We start from the raw sequence: 19,342 nt of genomic DNA, 5'->3' as shown, positions 1-19,342 counted from the left end.
CCTGAACTAAGCAGCGTCTGCCAGAAGTCGAAGGCCAGAGCCAATGAACCTGTCAATCTCAAGCACATGGACACCTTGGAATATTTGAGCCCATAGCCTTAATATTGTCGTTGCCATGCGCTGGTAGCGCGATGAGTCGTCCTCCTGAACGTCCAGCGTGTCTGCCAGAGATGTCTCTTTGATGATTCCACTGACGATGTCCAGAAGCTTGCGCTCCGTCTTGCGCAATGCGTCTGGACCGCAGGACCTGGTAATTGTCGCAACCATGACAAGCCAGTCCCTCAACAGTAAGGCGCATTCGAGGCTGCTCAGCGAATTTTCGATGCCTCGAAATGGTAACCGGGTATGGGTCACCAGTTCAATGCCCAAACGCACTGGAATACTCAAAGCGTGCGCGGCGTGAAGAACGGCTCGATCCACCTGAGCTGATGGGCTCTTCATCCAGGTTCTTTGAACCACAAGATTGCTGATATCTCTGGTCAAAAGCGCCCGGCACGGGGCCAGGTTGGAGCTTAATCGAATATAGGCCAGCCGAAGCAGGGCAGTTGCGTTGAGCCCTAGCGGTCCTTTCTCTGATAGAGGATCAAGGGTGGACTCGTGGGTGAGCTCCCAGGATGATTGCCACGTCCGCAGGGCCGTCTCAAAGGCGTTCGCCGTCTCTGGCTTAGCGAGACGTCCAACAGTCACATCACCATTCCAGATGCTTATTTCTTGAAGCAAACTGTGAATGAGGACATAGTTGGCAAACGAAGAAACCGGAGATACATTACCATCAAAAAGCGAGCGGAACGCTTGTTGAAACAGACATTGAGGATAAACATTGCTCCGGTGCCACTGTGTCGGATTGGTGGCCTTCCATGGCTCCACGCAGCTGGGGAGCAAGACGCCCATGTCACGGTTCAAGAGCTGCGGCGGGATGTCGTAGGCGATACTGTGCAGGCTGAGAAGCACATACGCCGAGAGCAAGGTCCTCCTGCGCTCCTCAGCAGTCACCCACTCACACCAGGCCCCTTTTCTCTCAGCGACATCCATCAGCTCACCGTCAACGTGCGTCGAGTCATGCATTTCCGAGAGCCCATGCTGTCTCACCAGCACGCTCAATCGTCCTCCCAGGGAAATTGCGTCTGGTAGGATGTCCTTTCCCGCCCATGACGCATAAGCAACGAGAAGGATGAGCGATTGGATCTTCCCAAGTCCATTCCTCCGTTGAAGAGTGGCATGATCTTGTCCTGGTAGCATGAGAGTGGACAATTCCAAGTCCTGCCGACGTAGATTCTCCAAAAGTATCGCTTTCGCCATATTATATAAGCAGTAGGAACAGGATGTCTCAAACCGGTTCAAGGCTCCCATAGCGGCTGCAGCGAGCAGCAATTCGACGTCCGTCTTTGCAACGGAGAAGGTCGCGGAGTGAAGGAAAGGAAGGTTTTCTTGAGCACAGCGGAAGTATGATTCCAGATTGCGGCTCAAGGCATTTCGTGACGGTACGTGCCAGTCATGTGGAAGCACTGCCGAGTAGGACTCGACTTCGAGACAGAAACCCTCGTAGGCGGATTCGGAGAAAGACCATGGTGTGATAGTCGTATAATCCGAGAAAGCTCCGCTATGATCCTCGTCCGTGTTCCGTTCGCGTTCTGCGCGGTCTAAGTCTGGTAGACGGGAGCTGAACCGGGGAAAGTCGTTTGATCCAGGTGATGGAGGACGCGTTTGGGCGGAGGGGAGAGGGAAATTAGCGTCCAAGTCAAACAGGTTTGGTGGTAATATGTCTTGCATGAAGAGCTGGGGATCGAAAAGGAGGTCCGGGTCGTCGCCCGTCGTCTCATCCGTGTGCAGCCTGCTCGGTTCGGGATGGTCTTCCTCGTCCCTGCCTGACAGTACATCACTGAGTTGAGAATGCGATAATCTGAGATGACGCGAGAGCAGGTCCCTGGGAAGAGAATTATGAGCGTGTCTTCAATGACGGGATCAGAAGCTGGCTCACTTTCTGGTGAACGCCTGGCCACATTCGCAAGCGAAGGGTCTCTCACGCGTATCTATGTACCCATCGTCAGTATTGTCCTTGTTCTCGGACCACGGCATTCATACGCGTGCGCTCATGTCGCACCAGATGCTCGCGCCGCTGGAACTGCTTCCCACAGTGGCTGCAGGGCTGCACCACATTTCGCGGCCTGCCTCGAGGCATGCAAGCAGCAATTGCTTTGATCGGAGAAGGCAGGAAACAGGGTGGCACCGAATGCTGGGTCTTTTATACTGTAGAGGGGAGAGCAGCCTCATCAATCGAAGGCGACAAAAAGACCAGCGAGTCGTTGCACAAATCTTGCGCTATCGCAGCGACGGATGAGGCTGGGGGGTTTGTTTGCGACCGCTTCGATCTCAAACCCGGTCGGTCTATGTGTGTTCGATCTCCATACCCATTGATGAAAACGCCCTATGCGAAATATTGTCGGGTGTTTTGTATTTCTAAACAAAAAAACAATCAACAATTAGGATTCCCACCTAGTCACCCACGGTGGTACTAATTAATCGGCATGCGGCTTAAGTACGGCTGAGCGAACGGGAAGCCCTGTTTTCCACATCCTGTGGTCGATTGCGAAAGACTATTGTCAATAACAAATGATAACTTGTTTTTGTATTGCGTCCAAATGTCCCTAGTATTAAAGGTTTATCAGACTGACAAGGCTGAGATCCAACCCCACGTGAGGCCCCCAGGGCGGCAAGGCAGTTAGCGAGGCTGTAGCGCCAGCGCCATGCATCTTAACGCCCGTGTCCGGGATCTAACCCTGGTCAACAGTGTTGGGTATGTAAGTTACTAGTATTTTACGGAATATTCGAGGCCTGTAATTTACGTGTTACCTAGGTAATTATCGAATCTTCCAAAGTGACACGGAGCCAAGGAGCTAATTTATTAGCGTCCTTCTAGTAAACTAGACCACGGCTTGTAGCCTGATCTTCCAGTTTTGCATGCTATTGACCGGCGTTGAAAATGTCAGGATTTGCGATTTCTCGATCCGCAGATGGTGTCGCAGGAAGCAAGCAAAGCTCAATGCTTGGGTTGGCGGCATGTCTTCATGCTCGAGACTCACTCCGACCACATCGGTCAGCACCTCCACGATATCGCGGTCGTAGTCGACGACCAGATGGTCTTTGGCAGCCTTGGAAAGGGATAAAATCGCATACACCTTGTCGCGAGCTTCCGAGCACTCTGCGGTCTCGTGTGTGTAAAGTAAGTCTGCCAGCGACATGTGTGTATCAACACCTGTCCGCCGGGCTTGGAGAAATCGGCGCATAGGAGACGCCGCGAATCGAGATTCCCACTTTCCTCGCGCATCCCTTAAAAGGCTAAGAGGAAGCATGTAACCTTCGCAGCACAGAGTCACGGAGCTTGCCAATAGTGGTTCTTGGATAACCCATCTTCGTTCAAAGTAGCGGTTGTTAAGGAGTAATTGATAAAGAGGGGAAAGGGCTTCACCATCAGTCAGCAGGGGGTGTTGATCATCGTAGATGTTATCAAGGAGGAAGGTGGCAACCTCCTCCCATCTTCCTTGATTCGCGGCGTACAGGGTGTATGTTGCGTGGTGGTGAGCGGGATCCTCTTCCTGGCGATGGAGGTAATTTCGAAAGGCCTTCGCAGATGCAAAGAACTTCGTGTGACTGGAACCGAGCTTTTGGCTTAAAGGGACCCCCGACATAGCCTGGGTGTAGGTTGGGGACGATTCTTCGCTTTTCACTGTGTAACTTCGGCTGTACTCGGTGTCTGAAGCGTCCTCAATGATTCGTTTGTACATGCACTCCGTTGCGCGTGCGAAAAATCGCCATCAGCAGCTAGCTCAGTTGTAAGGCAAGCAACCACGTTGTTCGCGCTGCTGTAAATTCTGCCCATCATCTGCACCTGATGATTGCGTTCCTGGGTGCTGTGTTGGTCAATGCAAATGGCATCAACCCACAAGGTTCGTGGGTGATCTTCCATCTGAAGCTGTGCGAGAAACCTTGCAAGGTGACCTGGTATCTTTTAGTGCTTGCCCATCGATCTTGTAGGTGACTTCATTCGTGCTGGCGCCCCACATCCACGAAATCGCTGTATATAATGGCCAGCTTGAGAGACGGGCATGGACTATTCTCGCGTCTGCTTCTAGGTCAATCTCTGATTTGTTTCGTGCCGGAATGATAAGCAGACGAATCTCATCGGTCTCTTTCAAACGTGCGTATTTGTAGGATTGAGAGCCCATGACTGCGCTTGACTGCGCATATGCAGTCAATGCTCTTACACATGCAATCGAGAAGGACGGTGGAATGAGGTGGTTGAGATGGTTGCATTAAGGTTATGAAGTACTGCCTTGCCAATGTGCAAGGCAAGCAGGCAACCTGGTTCTCTTTGGGCTTGGAAACAATCATGACTCAGTGGCGTTACAGCCTAGGTCGAAAGAGGTGGCGGAGTACGCCGTGATTCAACTCAGCCTCACGGACTGTCTGCGAGAAGGAGTGTGTATCATTCATGCGGCTTCTTATCAGACTGCACTTGGTAGCTCCGGAGCTGCGGCCAAGGCAGATCAGGAGCAGTGGACGCATGAACCATGCCCTACACCGGACCTTTCTCGCGAGCCAGGCGAGAGCTAAAAGAGGCTGCCAGAAGACAACAAGAGGAGCGTCGGGCGTATGAAGACGCACAACGGGTTGAAGAGCGTCAGTGTGCGGAAGAAGAGCGGCGGCGCGTGGCGGAAGAAGAGCGTCAACGCAAGGAAGAAGAAGAGTTTCTGCGCAGGAAAGAGTATCGGCGCGAGCACGAAGAGAAAAGAGAGCATCGGCTCAGGGGGAAATTGGAGGAATGTGCTGCTCGCGAGCAGCTGATGAAAGAGGCTGCCCAACGCGAGAGAGAGAGAGTGGCCAACCTGGCAGAACCGATGCGCAATCCGTATAGAGAGGGAGTTGAAAGGAAGGAACCAGAGCAATCCATCGTTATTTGAAGAAAACATGTGATGGATCAATCACAGATGTACGTGGATTAAGCAATACAGATACCTAGGCAGTCTATGTACGCAGTATCTACCACATTCAAGTGGTTACCTAGGTATGACCGTGACATGGACACAGATGGCTGCTACGAGGGCTGCTTGATCGACTTGACAAGTTGACACGCGGGAATCTCACCATCTCATCTCGCCCCGGTGGTCCACCGGTTTTCGGCTGCGCTGATGCGGGTTGAGCCGACTATCTTCATACCTTCCTACCTTCCTACCTAGTAACCTTCCTACTTTCCTGACCCAACAACGCTCTCTTCCCGCATCCTTCTTCCTTGCCAGGCCTGCAGGTGGGAATTGGTATTGCTTGGACGAGGTATAACTGAGTGCTGTTGTCGCGACTGCAAAAGGCTACACTGCTCTCCTCTCCAATGATTTGAAACCATCACTTCCCTCCCGCATGAGCGGGGAGAGACACTGACACCATGGTCTCGGTTGAATCAACCGCAGCACAAGCAGCCTCTGCAGTCGCCCATGGGCCCATCACCTCTGCTTCACCTGCTCTGCTGAATTTGACCAACCTCAGAACAGCAGCTGCGAATGTAACATCCTCCTTCGCCCTCCCATTCGCCAAACACCCGATTTTCCGCTACCCTCTCCGACTTGCCTCACGGATCGATCGAGCCCTTCTCCACGTATGGGACCAATTCATTTTGGAAGGACTCGGTATCAATAGCCTGACAAGAGCTGGGACGGTCACAGCCGCTGGCACTGCCGGAGCCCAAGCCATGGCAGATGCAGCAGTCCAGCCAGGTGTAGCCCAGGCGGTCGGAGATGCGGCCGCAGAGAGTTGGTCGACCTTCTTTACAGAGGTGTTCCAAGCGACAGGTTTCAAATCTTATTGGGGCATGTTGCACTATCTCACTTCAAGATGGGCCTTCATATGTTTCGTGGTGGTAAGAGCCAGTGTCGGACACAACAGAGGCATATGCTGACACACATAGGCACTGATCCTAAATCGTATCAGTGTTTACGGGGCATCGAGGCAACGAATACAATTGACATGGACGAGGAGATTGGCTCTGCGGATCGTTCCCATTCTGTTGTTCGTATCTCAGATTCATCATCTCCTGCAGGCCATTCGATGCCAGACGTCGCCGGACTTCTCGCTTCATCGGCACGGAGACAACAACAAGTATAGCCTGTTAGATTGGTCGACAGACGGGGGCTCGCTGCACACCCTGGCTTCCACACTGCTGTTCCAGTCGACGGATGCCCAAGCCTGTGCTGCAGTGGGAATGAGCCGACCAAGTCCCGATGTTCGAGCACCTTTCGGTTCTTTCTCACTTCTCTGGCCGTCCTTCTTGCGGCTGAGCCTCTCCCATGTCGTGGAAAATCTATCTTGCTCGCTGCAACAGATCCCGACAACGGCAGAGGTGGGAATGTCCGTGTTCGAGCATTCTCTAGCATTCGCGGAGGCTGAGACGATGATCTCCCACACCCTGGGTCTAGGCTATTATGGGTCAATGAGATCTTCCGGCGGCGGTAAAACAAACAGCACGTCTCCTAGCCTCGAGTCCCACCCTACCATACCTGCATCAGGTACAATATTAGCTCTTGCCGACGCCACGACCGCCTTGACAGGTCCGCATCTGCTTGATCGTGTCAATGTTCCGGTGGAGGTTCTCGTGGTCACCTTGCTCTCGTGCTGCAACTCGCTTTCATCTCATATTATTGCTGTTTTGGGAAAGCAGCGCCAGTGGAGGCTGGTCAATACCGGTATCTGGGCGATGGCTTTCATGGGGGCGTTTGTCTGGGGATTCTGCACAACCAGTGTTATGGTTAGGAGCGGTGACAATGGAGACAATCGTCCTGTCAGCAGCCTTTTACACTTCCCTACCGTGGCGATCATAGGATTTCTTCCCCATATGGTCATCTTGGTCGGGATCGCAGTCTGTCTGCTCATATACGCCGTTGCTCTCACTTTGACGGCAGTCTCACTGGGCACAAATCCGCACATCCCACGGCCAACCACTCTCAGGGAACGTTTCATGATAGCTCACGACAATCTGCAGGTTGCAGTCCAGACCCGGGGGATTGATATCCGCTGGCATGAGGACTTCTACACATCACTCCTCCGCACTGGATTTGCTGCACTGACGGCGGCATCAGAAGCGGTTTTCTTGAATGAGGGCAGGGCTGTCGAAGTCCGCCAATTCACATGGCTAGAAGAGGACAGATTAGATGAATTCGACACCGCAATGCGGGAAATGGGAGCATTTCAAAATGCCTTCCCAAACAGTCCACAGTTCCAGATTCTGGAAGAATACGGCCTGCCTCCTTCGAGTCCTGGGGCCGCGGATAAGGGCGGTGTTTGGGAGTCGGGCTATTCCAGGGAACGAAAATTCGACAAGAAGGATAACGAAGCCAAAGGTTCATTTGTCTATCCTACTCCTCGTGCTGGCGGAGTCGGCGCTGTACAGCGGACAACCCGATTTTACCTGATCATGATTTATCTTCGGGGTATCATGTTTTTAATAGCCGGATATATTGGCTTTGGGATTGGCGCTTTATTGGACACGGTTGGCATTACGGCGCGCCCTCGTTGGCTCAGACGAATCGTTGGTCGGTCTCTGAAGAAGTTGAACTCGAGGCCGAGCGGACCAAACAACGAACGGACGCTTGACTTTTGGATTCTGACAGAAGACGGAAAGCTCACTATAGCGAGCAGCGATGAAGTTGACATCGAGCCCGAGATGAGGAGGCGGCTGATGACCGAATTTCCAGAAGAGAGGATTGATGAACTCCTCGACACAAAGCTGTATGAGTGGTGGAAGTCAGGTGGTTGGTTTGGTGCGAAAGACGACAGCGGAGATTATGAGCCGTCAAACACAGACGATCTCGACGACACCACGAGTATCATTTCGATGGCTACTGAAGCCAGCACACACAACGGCGAGACCGACGAAGATGCCTGGGAGTCTGAGCCCGATGGGACACGAACACCCACTCAGTCGTCAACAGGACCGTCGTGGTCATTCTCCGGCGTCCAAAACAGAGAATCAACCCCAACACCAGCATTCACAGACTCTCCTTTGGATGCGGCGACGCTCGCAAGACTTTTAAATCCACCAGACAGAGAATCTCGCGAGGAAGCACGGATTCTTGCCTCGCACCTGGCTACTGTGGCCTCCGACTCTCCCGGCGTCATGACTCGTTCACGCTACCGTCGCGAGATTGAAGCTGAACGAGCTCGAATCCTGCTTGCAGGACGCAGTCCGGATCCCTCACGATCAACTCACCACAGGGTCCCCACGGTCTCGTTGTACAAAGAACCTTCAAGCACGGGTCCTCGACCGCTTACCTCGCTGGAGGAAGCAGAGGTGCTTGAATCACTAATCCTCAGCCGTCGACAGAAGAATGCACCCCCACCACCGACGCTGAAGAGTGAATCGTCAAGCACAAGCAACCCAGAGGAAGACCGACAATACGGTCCGCCCTGCGTTGTTTGTCAGATCGCGCCTCGAACCATTATCGCTTGGCCATGTCGATGTCTATGCGTATGCGAGGACTGTCGAGTCAGCTTGGCATTGAACAACTTTGGGAACTGTGTCACTTGTCGGCGGACCGTGCAGGGGTTTGTGAGGCTATACGTGCCGTGAGCCACCTACCCAGTCAGTTAGTGTATGATTTTGTAAGATCCCAAGGCAGGAGAGGAGACATTGCAAGGCAGGTTGTTCCATTATGGTTCCTCTATGAAGCTGTATGTAGATCTGACTCTAGCTGAACAACAAGCAAAAGTTCCTGTCTATGGGGGATTGTTTATCTATTGACTCGTGTCGTTTTCTACGTCCCATTCGGCTCCTTGCGAAGATTTTAGGTGATTATGTTTCCATTCTGAGTGACCGAGATCAACTAAAACGCAATACAGCAGCAGTAGGAGAGACCAGTAGACAGCAGCAAGACAAGTAGAAAAGCAACACACTGGGCCTCGTACAGTCATGAAATACTTACTACCTATATGGGTTAATTTCTAGAGGCCCTAGCTCCAGCAAAGATCTCTAGAGAGACTCTCACTCCCATGGCTCCAAAACAGCAAATGTCCATCATCCATGATCATAAGTCATTATCGACCATCCCGCATCTGTACACGAAATTTCCAACAACTCGGCAAACCATAACTCAGCAGCGACAACGGCAGTACAGTCGTGGAAGAACACACATCACAGAACACTGTCCACGACATCCATTTGTTGGGGGTGATATGACTCGGTATATGGCTTTGTTAGCCGCGAGTAGCAGTAGTGGCGTAGAAAGAAGCCTCCTTTTTTTCCGAATCCCACGAGTCCAGAAAGGACCCCAGGTCATCCATGGCCGCATCGATGTCAAAGTCGTCGTCATTCTCGACCAGTTTGAGCAGCTTTTGTCGTTGTGCATCCTGCTGCTTGGTCGATGACGAGTCGGCAGGAGGGTTGGTGGTGGTGGAGAGGGACGGCTTCACTTTCTTCGTAAGACTCTGCGCGGAGAACGATCTGAGAATGCTCCTTGGGCCGCAGGACGCCAGCAACAACAGCTTTGCGGAATCAGAGTCATAATTCGTTGCTGCGCCATCTCCGTCATCTCCACTACCAGGCTGAAGTTCCTCTTCATGCGGCGGGATAGCTGTCTTGGAAATAGCCGTCTCTTCCTGGATCACAAACGATGGCTTCGCGACTTTGAGAGTCGATTTTATCGATCCTCGAGTCGATCGACGTCGTGCTGTGTCTTCCGTTGGAGACATGTCTCGTCTCTTGGCTCTGGTTGCTCTAACCTTTGTGATTCTCTCCGGGGAGGCTGCATTTTGGGTACCTCTGCCAGGTTTCTTGAGTGAATGGGACACAACTGATGCATCATCAGTCATCAAAGGAGATGTCCCAATACCGTTGACCTGTATCGGAATTTTCGGTTGGATATCTTGCGCGGCTTCCGACTTTTCCGTCAAGAGGATGCACTCGCGATCAGGGCCAACACTTGCATCCGATTTCGTACCTCCAGCGGCGGTTACATCAACAATTTCTGCTCCATTCCGACCCTCTGTGTCAATAGCTTCTGCATCACCACCGTCCAGGGCTTCGTCAACCATTTGGCGGTGACTAGAAAGATTTGAGGGCAGAGACGCTAAGAGGGCAAGGGGTGGCATCTGCGCAGATGGCAAATCGGTCGTTATGGTTGATTTCGTTGTTTCTTTCGCCAAAGACTGAGGCGCAAGTTCAGAGGGATATGGTGAAGATGTCTCTTGTGCATCGGGAACTGTGGCAGAAGTATGGTTCAATGCCGATGTCACAATTTCCGCCAGCTCGGGTTCTTTCTCCCTCTCCTGCACAAAAGGCTCTAATCTGACGCCAGACTGAGGTCCGCTCGGAGGAGACCTTTTGTTGCAACTGGCTTGGGGGTCAAAGTCAGGATTAGATGGAGCGGTAACGAACGAGGTACGATGTTTTGCTCCACGTTGCGGCCTGATAATAGCATATTCTGGCCCGGGTTCGTTTGCGCAGGATTGCTTCGTCGCCTTGTCATTATCACCGACGCAAACTTGTTCGTCTTTGTCCCTTTTCCTTTGTGGAGAGGTCCAGCAGTTACGTGGTCGCGGAGCAATTTGCGGAGTCTGCGGACGGAGGAGGGATGAAATGCTGCTCTTAAATGACTGGGATTGCCTCGAGCCTGATGTGGTGCCAGAAGGGAGACGCTGATTACTTGTGATGCTGACACCGGCGTCTTCTGAAGCAAGATGATCGACGTCCAATTTTGATGCTTCCCACTTCTTTGCCTTGCCTTCGCATGGTGATGGAGGTGACAAGGACTGCTGGCTGTGCTCTGGCCGCTGATATACTGCACTCCTCCTCAACCAATCCTCCACCTTGTTGTTCTCCGGGGGAAGGTCATCGTCGTTGCAAAGAGGTGGGCCAGTGCTCTTCTCTCGCCGCTCACTTCTTATTGGACCCAAGTTGTCCTTGGGTTGCTTCGTCGCACGTATGCTTGTGCCTGCAGCTGACCGAGCCACACGATCCGCCTTTGAGATTCTAAGGTCCTGCTTCTTCCCTTGCGCAGGCTCGGTAAATGCCGGAGAGCTTTTTCGGGTTATTGCAGTCTCGTTTCCTTTATTATTGGAAGTGTCCCCCCAAGGATCTTCCCACCCTTTGCCAAAGGGCCCTCTGAGTTGAGCCGTGAGAATGAATAAAGGCTGGCCTCGCAGATATGCTGTGGCATGGCTCTCGATTCGTTGTTTTTTCGCCGCTCTCTGCTCTGCATATTCCTCAGCATCCTTCGCCGGCTCATAATAGACAACTGTATCATCACAGGTTGGGATCGAGTCGGCAGAAACAGGTGACACCGGTCTCGGATACTCGGGTACCCTAGCTCTCCGTGTCTGAACGGGCATGGCCGAAATAGAAAGGGTCAGACATCCAGGTTAGTAGCCAGGAAAAATAGTTATACTTGATGAAGAGCAAAGACCAGGTGAGAGGGACAAACTAACAAGGCTGCAAGACAACGGGCTGTACGAGGTATGCGCAGGAGGACAAACACCCAGGTACAGAGTGCTGATGTAGGCGGTCCAGTGGCTGGATAATTAGCAGCTAGTCACTACCTACTAGTCGCGTCACCCGCCTCCGCGTCACAAGCCACGAGTGCGAATGGTGCGTACATACAATCGTCATCATGCGGAGGAATCACTGTATCAGTCTAAACACCCCAGGGCATTATTTGATGTTTTCTGCTAATCCTCGAGTATCGACTATTTAGCTATCTGTGTTCACCTACAGAGACAAGGCTTGTTGTTGCAGAACTGCAATTGTCAACGAAAGGAAATTCGTCAAACCAGTCGACAGGACGTTTTTCTCCATTACCATTCTGTTAACCTCCACCAGCAAAACTCTTAGAAGGGTATCAAAATAAGCAGCTGCATTCACGGACAATACAAGGATCCCGCTCCAAGACACTTTACTGGGAAGTAACGCCGTCGTAGTAAGTCTTGTTGGTGCTGCCGTTGGTTGGGTTGGCAATGTCCTTGTTGGTGTCGAATGCTCGATCAACTTGGTTGCTGAAGCCGGTGGTTCCCGCAGGGTTGCTAGTAGCAGTGGTGCCAGTCACGGTAGACAGATTGTCTTCGTTGGGGTGATTGCCGCCACGGATAGTCGCAGGTGCAGTGTCGTGAGGCTTGCGAGTGACAGATTTCGACTTGGGGAGGTCAGACGATTCCTTCGCGCTGCCAATGCTGAAGATTGGAGATTCCCAGCGGTCGCCCTTAGCAGCCAGTTCCTTGTACTCGGTTGCTTTGGTCGAAACACCACCTGGCAGGTTGATATGCTGGAACATGGAGTCTTGTTTGGTCATCGCCAAGTTGACATTGGTCTTGGAAGTAGCCTCTTTGGCCTTCTCCTTCTTCTCTGTCAACATCTTCTGGTAAGAGTTCCAGTATGATTGCCAGATATTCGGAGCGTTCTCAGGATCCTCCAGAGCCGCCTGCTTGCCGCTTTCCACATCTTGGTGAACCTTGTACGCGAAAGCATCAGCCTTCATAAAGGCATCCTTGATCTGTTTCTCCAACACCTTTTGGATAACAGGTTTCATGGTCTTGAGCAACAATGGCTTGGCAATCTTGAACAACAATTTGTGGTTGGATTGCTTGATCTTAACGTTCAAATTCTTGATTGTGACGTCAACCTTGTCAACCGCGACAAAGTGGCTGCGGTCTCTGGCGTTCGCATTTCGCGCAGCGATCTTGAAACTGAAGCCTTCGCCGCCAAGGAAGATGTCCATGACACCCTTGTCAGTGATGGACGGGAAACCTTGCTTCTTCTTGATGTAGTATGCAACATCCTGAAGGTCCATCTGAATTCCAGACCCCGCGATTGTGACCTTGTTCTCCCTCTTATTGGAAATTCCCTTGCGACCCATGCGGAAGTAATTATCACTACCGAACTCGAAGACGTTGGGGAAGAGGTTGTCACTCTCGATGACGAGGTTCTCAACCACAGCATCGATCATGGGATCGGAAACTTCAATTCTGGGGATTGGAATGTAACGAGTGTTTTCAAAGATCTCAGGAATAATGACCTCGGTAAGATCTTTGATCAAGTGAGGCTTGAATGTGGCCTTGCCATTCTCATCGTTTCCGAGGTCGAGGAATAGCTTCTGAAGAGCATCTCCGAAGGCTCTGTTCTGTGGGTCCTGGTCAAATTGATCCGCGATGAACTTGATCTCGTCGAGAATGCGGTCGGTGTGGTTTCGGTAACGGTCGCGAAGGAGGAAGCGGCCCTTGTCTTGAAGACGGTTGTACTCGTCATTGGCTTCGTCTTGAAGGATATATCCTTGCTCCTGCAGACATTTGCGGATATATCTGTCGACAGCTTTGAACCAATCCTTGAGTTCTGGGTCACGGTCGGCGTCGCGATAGATTTGATTCAAGGCGTCGAAGAAGTCATCCGTGCTTGTGTAGTTGGCAAAACGTTCAATCAGCGTCTTTAGCTTGGTCAGCGCGTCCTTGTTGTCACGATAGGTAGCTGTACAAACCTTCAAGTTAGCCTCTGCACTCTGCAATCTATCATCTTCATGAGCACCTTTGAGAGTCCCTTTGGACTGCGAATGCAAGTCGGTGGCATGGCCACCATAGGTCTCCGCAAGGGAGAGCAGTGTGTCAATAGCTTGGCGATCTTTATGGTTGTCAGTCCATGAATGTTGGTCTCATGATGTAGCAACACTTACAGTCAGAGTGGCCTTGAATTTCCACCACCATCTTCTTAAGACGCCAGATAGTTTGGTCACGACGCTCTTGAGGAACCTTCTTGTTCAGGTAATTCTTGGTATGTTGGGATGTGGCTTCCTTGGCCTTCCTTACGTCTTCCTGGCGTTCGTCGGGGATATTCTGCTGCGCTCGGTCTTTCAAAGTACCTGTCGCATTCTGCAGCCCCACGCGTCCGGCTTCTTGGTTATCCTCAGTGGGGTGTTGCTGAGCGGTGTCCAGGCCCTGTTGAGCGGCGTCTTTGGCTTCGTCTCTGCTGAAAGGCTTGTTCTGGTTGTAAGCGTCACGTGCCTGGCTCTTTAGGTTCTCCTTGGACAGGTCAGGAACGTCGTGCCAGGTGTTGTCTTCAGCAGGGTGGTCGATTTGGTTCAGCTGATCTTCGGAAGGGTTAACCTTGCCTGCGACATTCTGCGCGGCGTCACCAGCCATGTCCCGCAGGAGGATGGTGGCATCGTTTAGAAGTTTGCGGAATTGGCCGTTGGAGAGGATGAGTCTGCCAAGGGTCTTGAGGCCTTCGAGAGCTTCATCGCCGTGCTGTTGAGCGGTAGCCTTATCCGTCGGGGCATTGGGAAGGTTGGCATTGCTGGCGTCGAGGTGTTGGGTGTCCCAGATGAACTCCTGAAGCAAGTTTCCCTCATTCTTGGACAGCAACAGATATTTGGCCTGTTGAATGACCTCCTTCAGATCTCCAACAAGTTTGCGACCCTCCTCAGAGAGCTTTGAGGATGGTGATGAGAGGGCCTTGGAGGTAAGAGCACTGTTCAGCGCTACGTCAATCTGCTTGTTGGAGGGGACTTTGCCATTGGCAAAGGCTTGATAGATGCCGTAGAGCTGGAGTTTCTGGTTGATGTCCTTCTCCTTGATGGCGTTGTTCGTGGGGCGGTTAACGGAAGCCATGATGAAATTTCAGTCGACACGGTAATGGTGCAAAGGGGGTATCACAATGTATGAAAACAAAGAACAGATGCGGGTCAAGCCCTTGAATCGCAACGCTGAGGATGAGGTTTCCCAAGCAGTTTTGGATTCTGTGGAGAGATGGATATGAGGTGTGAGGTTGGTTGAAGGGTGATCAAGTAATAGTAGTAGTGGTAAGTATGAAAGGTGGTCTGAGAAGAAGCACGAGGTCAGAGACGGAGGAGGGTGATGTAGTTATGAGTGAAAGGTGGGAGCAACTGGGAGGGGGTTTCGGTGTGTATTACCTCACAGCCAAGTTGGTGGCACAGGGCGTCACTCGAGCAGCAGGAGGCACGCGCAGCAAGACCTGCTTTGTTCCAAGTTTGGGGAGGGATCTGGCCGTAACTTTGCCAGAACCTTGCCGCGATCGAGGAGGGATCGACAGCGGTGTGGCTTGATCTCAGCAGAACAGGACAGAAAGAGAGCGTGTTGAGCATCAAACTAGCATGGCATAGCATCACATTTGAGCGAAACAATGTGGAGATCGCGGGTCGACGAGCCAGACAAGCCAGAGCTGAAGACGATGCGGACTTCAATTGCGCGCGCCAGTAAAAGCCAAACAAAGCGTCATGACATCAGTGACATCACCAGCCACCTTTGACATTCCTTCACCTACAGGGTGCCTACAGCTTTCAGCTTTGTATCATTGAACCTTTACCAGCCAACTTCTCCCTGGAGGCAGGAACATGGGCATTAGACTTTGCGGGTGCATTTGAACTCCCTAAGCTCCCCCTTCAGCCATGTCAGCATCCTTCATACGGAGTACCTAGACACCTAATGTAGAACGAAGCAAGAAGTTCACTGCCAGTGACCACAACAGTGACCCTCTCCCCTACAGAGCCCGACTGGACGTTCGCCGCCACTGACGCGGTTCTCACCAGTCAAGCCACTCATCCTCCGGCCAGCAACGTCGACGCCGTCGCTTACACCCAAGACCCTGATTTCTGGACGTTTTCGTCATTGCTGGTCCACCACGAGGGCCGATCACGATCGAACGAGGAAATCATGTTGGCAGGGCATGGCCTGATCGAAAGAACAGAAAATTATCGTTGCTTCTCCACAACAATGACGTTTCGAAGGCTCTAGTCACATCCAGATTGCGCAAGGCTCTGGAGCCCGCTTCCCGCCAATCAGACGCAAAGCCAAGAACTGCGATCTCGGCGGCAATCCATGTGGCTGAGCACGGCGTATTATGTAATGAATCACCAGCCACACCTCCAAGACTTTCTCGTCACGTGTCAACGCGCTTCGTTCTCCAACGCGCCCTCCCCCGCTTATTCACACCCGCCAAACTGCGCACCGCCTGATCGCTTCCTGCAAACACTTCCAGTTTGCATTCAATGATTTCATGCCTTTGATGGCCTCCCATTGTATCGGTCTGGTCGTTCCATCCAAGAACTTGTGTCATTCTTAGCCAGTTGAATTCTAAAAGAGCCTACCTACGTTCTGCCCCATGGCAGCCAGATCCTCCAGACTGAGCGCTCCAAAACGCCCATTCCGCGATCAGAAGCGACAGACGAGGCTGCAATTCTCATCTCTCTCTTCCTCATCTCCTGCTCCAGGGGACTCCACTCCACGAGAAGGCCCCTCAGAGCTGACTCCAGAAGGAGCTGAAATGCCACCCCGCACCTCATTTCCTTCGTCGCCCACAATCCACCGAGTCCTCCAAATCGATTTGTCGGATGACACTGACGAGGACGATTTGATCTCTCCGGCTCAGAAGAGACGCAAGCCGTCTTCTACTGTCGACGCTGCGCACCCACACAGTCTACCTCCGCCCAGGAAGTCAAAACGTCTGAACCCCAACTCATCTTCTCCTCCCAGGCAATTCTCAAGCCCCGGTGAGCATGATGACACGGCATTCCCAAGCTCTCCGCCTCCACGAAGATCAGGGAGGTTACATGCTGGGTCTCCGCCACCACTAGCATATTCAACTCGGTCTGGGAGTTCTCGCTCTATCCGGTCCGCAGAAATCCCCTCCCCACCCAATCGACAGTCTACCTTTTCTGATCTCGGGTCGCCGGAGACGAGTGACGATGACGATCATGTGATGGTAACAAAGCCTACACCTCGGAGGAAATCAAGACTGGACAGGGACGATCCGTTTGTTGTCAATAACGATGAAGAAGAATACATGTCAGATCGGGAGAGCCGCAAAAGACCGACACCAAAGAGGAAAAAGAGCAGAGAAGATGACTTTGTGGTTGATGATGATGAAGTGGAGTTTCTCTCTTCCGATGACGAGAACGACAGCGTCAAGGTACGGCCACCCACGAAGGCACGAAAATTGATGTCGAAGCACAATTCATCCAAAATGTCTCATGGCCGAACCAAGGAAGAACAGGATGAACTTGAGGAAGATCTGCAGGACTTGCAAGATTCAGAGCAGGAAACAAGTGAGCCGAGAGCGCGAACTAGAGGAGGCCCTGTCACCACTCAGCGAGATAAGACTAGAGAGCATTTGGAGCTTTTGAAGCGGAGGCGTGCGGGCGAAAAAGTGCCACGTGTCCCTGACTCCGATGAAGAATCAGACGAAGACTCAGAAGGTGTGGACATTGATCTTATCGGACAGCCACATTACAGCATCTCCGGTGACCAGTCTTCGGAGTCCGCGAATGAAACGGACCAGGCAGCTGATAGCGACGAAGAACAAGAAGAGGAGGCAGACGATTTTGTTGTTGACGACTCAAGAGGGAGACTCGGTCGACCACATCCAGATATACCGCTACAGTTCACCAAATTTGCTTCGGCTAAGCCAAAAGAGCTCTTCCCTCACATCATCGAGTGGATGGTCAAAAACAAAATCGCGCCGGCCTTCAATCGCGAAGATCCAGTGTACAACCTCGCCTTTGATCGGCTGGATGACCAAGTCAAAGCTCAAGCAGGAAGCAGACTTATCTCGGCAGCATGGGGTACCGTCTTCAAACGAGCGATACTGGCGAGACCGAACATGAAAGTTGTAGCATTGCCAGGCGAAGACGACGAACACATGCGAAACTGCGATGCTTGTAACCGTACCAACAACCCTGCTCGCTATGAGTTTGTCTTCTCTGGCGAACCGTACCACAAGAAAACACTGGAACCCGTCGACAACTCGGAGTCGGACGAGGACGCGGATGACGACCATGACGGGCACAACGGCACCACCTACGACGAAAATGGCCACGCCATCTCTTCTGAGCAAACACGCTTCTATCTGGGTCGATTTTGCGCTGCCAACGCGGAGATGGGCCACAAACTCACACACTGGAAATACCACCTCAACGAATCCCTCATGACGTATCTCCAAGCACAAGGGGTTCTCTCGGCAGAATCCATCGTCTCGCGCGAAAAGATGAACAAGAAGAGACGCGAAAAGGAAGCAGAGAACATTGTGGACGGCATGGAGGAGACGGGCGTGATTGCAGATTTCTGGCGTGAATTTGAAAATGATCTCAACGATGCGAGGTTGGGGATGGAGGACTTTGACAAGCGAGGTGGGCGGTCAAAGGGCAGAGTTGGGGCGATCCGAGTAAAATCTGGTGGACTTGTCAGGGAATGGAATAACGACAAATATCGGGCGATGAAGGCCATGGAATCGGACTCAGAGGGAGAGTAAGAAGACGGATCCTACACCAAAGGGTATCTAGCAAGGGGGATGGGCAGGCATTTGGACATCAAGGATCTTGCAAATCACTCCGGCGAGCTATTAGTGGCATGCTCCGGGGGCTTGAAGAGAGCGATCTTCATCTTGGACTTTTGGGATATGGAAGAATTGTGCTTGGACATGAAAATACTGGAAACTAGTCTGACATATCCCTCAATGAGCAAGTCCACGCCCTTTGTACCTCGACCATCTCTCTGAATATCGTGAAGGGAGACAACTACTGGGGTCCTGAGAGCGCCATGGGTGAGTGAGCCGGGAACCGTCCTCTTTTCTGGGTTGATTGATATAACCCGGTATATATATTCCCAGGATCAAAGCTCTGTTTCTTTTTCCCACCATTATCAATTCCCCCCTTAATCAACCACAGAGAACACGAAGCACGAAACAGACGGACAGACAGACACGGAAAAGAAACAAAACGGGAAGAAAAGGAGCATGGGGCGACTAAAGGAAGGCCCTTCAGGGGAAAGGGCGAGGACGAGAACGAGAGTTCTGGCTCTTGTGATTTCTCTCCCTCGTGTGTGTGTGTGTTTTGAAAGGGGTTCTTGTTCTCCCCTTGATTCTTTCTGCGTGGGATGAGGATAGGTAGATAGATATTGTTACAATTCGGTTTTTTTCGTGATTCGGTTGGTGGTGACGGGGTGGGCAGGGGGAGATACATTTTCCTGGCTTCATCCCTCACCAGACCACCCTTCTTTCGCCTCTTTCTTGGTCTTTGCTCAGAACGACGTGACGCACCGTCAAAAGATGCTGTGCTGTCGTCTCCAACAAAGAGGTAGAGCAGAGATCATCCGTCCCATTCACATGTCAGTCTTCCAGGCTGACGGGTTGCTAGTACTCCCCAAATCTGGATCTCACAAGCCAGGCAAGGCGCAAGACGTGGGTTTTCGCACCGCCGCCTTTTGTCCTCACAACGTAGGCCAGCGCCAGCAAGTCAGTGTATGCCCATTTCCCCATCACAACCCAATCCCAATCCCTCCATTTCCCAATTCCGCTCTCTCGACTGATCTC

General features: G+C 52.0%; 7 protein-coding genes and 1 non-coding gene across 8 annotated transcripts; 3 read left to right on the top strand and 5 right to left on the bottom strand.

Annotated features, from left to right (window-relative positions):
• Positions 1–6: 6 nt before the first annotated feature.
• Positions 7–2,076, bottom strand: Z520_00884 (uncharacterized protein; the record flags this gene model as incomplete). The annotated part of the gene is made up of 2 exons (XM_016771403.1): positions 7–1,924; positions 1,979–2,076. The coding sequence occupies 2 exons, from the start codon at positions 2,074–2,076 to the stop codon at positions 7–9; spliced, it is 2,016 nt and encodes a 671-aa protein (XP_016638313.1).
• A 392-nt stretch (positions 2,077–2,468) lies between these two features.
• On the bottom strand, positions 2,469–2,584 carry Z520_00883. Its single transcript, XR_001677183.1, has one exon. It is a non-coding gene; the product is annotated as a 5S ribosomal RNA (ribosomal RNA).
• Positions 2,585–2,921: 337 nt separating this feature from the next.
• Positions 2,922–3,782, bottom strand: Z520_00882 (uncharacterized protein; the record flags this gene model as incomplete). Its single annotated transcript, XM_016771402.1, has 1 exon — positions 2,922–3,782. One exon carries the CDS (start codon positions 3,780–3,782, stop codon positions 2,922–2,924), a length of 861 nt encoding a protein of 286 aa, XP_016638312.1.
• A 786-nt stretch (positions 3,783–4,568) lies between these two features.
• Z520_00881 (uncharacterized protein) lies at positions 4,569–4,958 on the top strand (the record flags this gene model as incomplete). The annotated part of the gene is made up of 1 exon (XM_016771401.1): positions 4,569–4,958. The coding sequence occupies one exon, from the start codon at positions 4,569–4,571 to the stop codon at positions 4,956–4,958; it is 390 nt and encodes a 129-aa protein (XP_016638311.1).
• Positions 4,959–5,437: 479 nt separating this feature from the next.
• Z520_00880 (uncharacterized protein) lies at positions 5,438–8,614 on the top strand (the record flags this gene model as incomplete). The annotated part of the gene is made up of 2 exons (XM_016771400.1): positions 5,438–5,908; positions 5,957–8,614. 2 exons carry the CDS (start codon positions 5,438–5,440, stop codon positions 8,612–8,614), a joined length of 3,129 nt encoding a protein of 1,042 aa, XP_016638310.1.
• A 623-nt stretch (positions 8,615–9,237) lies between these two features.
• Positions 9,238–11,370, bottom strand: Z520_00879 (uncharacterized protein; the record flags this gene model as incomplete). Its single annotated transcript, XM_016771399.1, has 1 exon — positions 9,238–11,370. One exon carries the CDS (start codon positions 11,368–11,370, stop codon positions 9,238–9,240), a length of 2,133 nt encoding a protein of 710 aa, XP_016638309.1.
• A 560-nt stretch (positions 11,371–11,930) lies between these two features.
• On the bottom strand, positions 11,931–14,628 carry Z520_00878 (uncharacterized protein; the record flags this gene model as incomplete). Its single annotated transcript, XM_016771398.1, has 3 exons — positions 11,931–13,451; positions 13,503–13,642; positions 13,695–14,628. 3 exons carry the CDS (start codon positions 14,626–14,628, stop codon positions 11,931–11,933), a joined length of 2,595 nt encoding a protein of 864 aa, XP_016638308.1.
• Positions 14,629–16,138: 1,510 nt separating this feature from the next.
• Positions 16,139–18,283, top strand: Z520_00877 (uncharacterized protein; the record flags this gene model as incomplete). The annotated part of the gene is made up of 1 exon (XM_016771397.1): positions 16,139–18,283. One exon carries the CDS (start codon positions 16,139–16,141, stop codon positions 18,281–18,283), a length of 2,145 nt encoding a protein of 714 aa, XP_016638307.1.
• Positions 18,284–19,342: the final 1,059 nt, after the last annotated feature.

Source organism: Fonsecaea multimorphosa, assembly GCF_000836435.1.
Source record: "Fonsecaea multimorphosa CBS 102226 unplaced genomic scaffold supercont1.1, whole genome shotgun sequence".
Lineage (NCBI taxonomy): Eukaryota > Fungi > Ascomycota > Eurotiomycetes > Chaetothyriales > Herpotrichiellaceae > Fonsecaea > Fonsecaea multimorphosa.
This window is presented reverse-complemented; position numbering and strand designations above follow the sequence as displayed.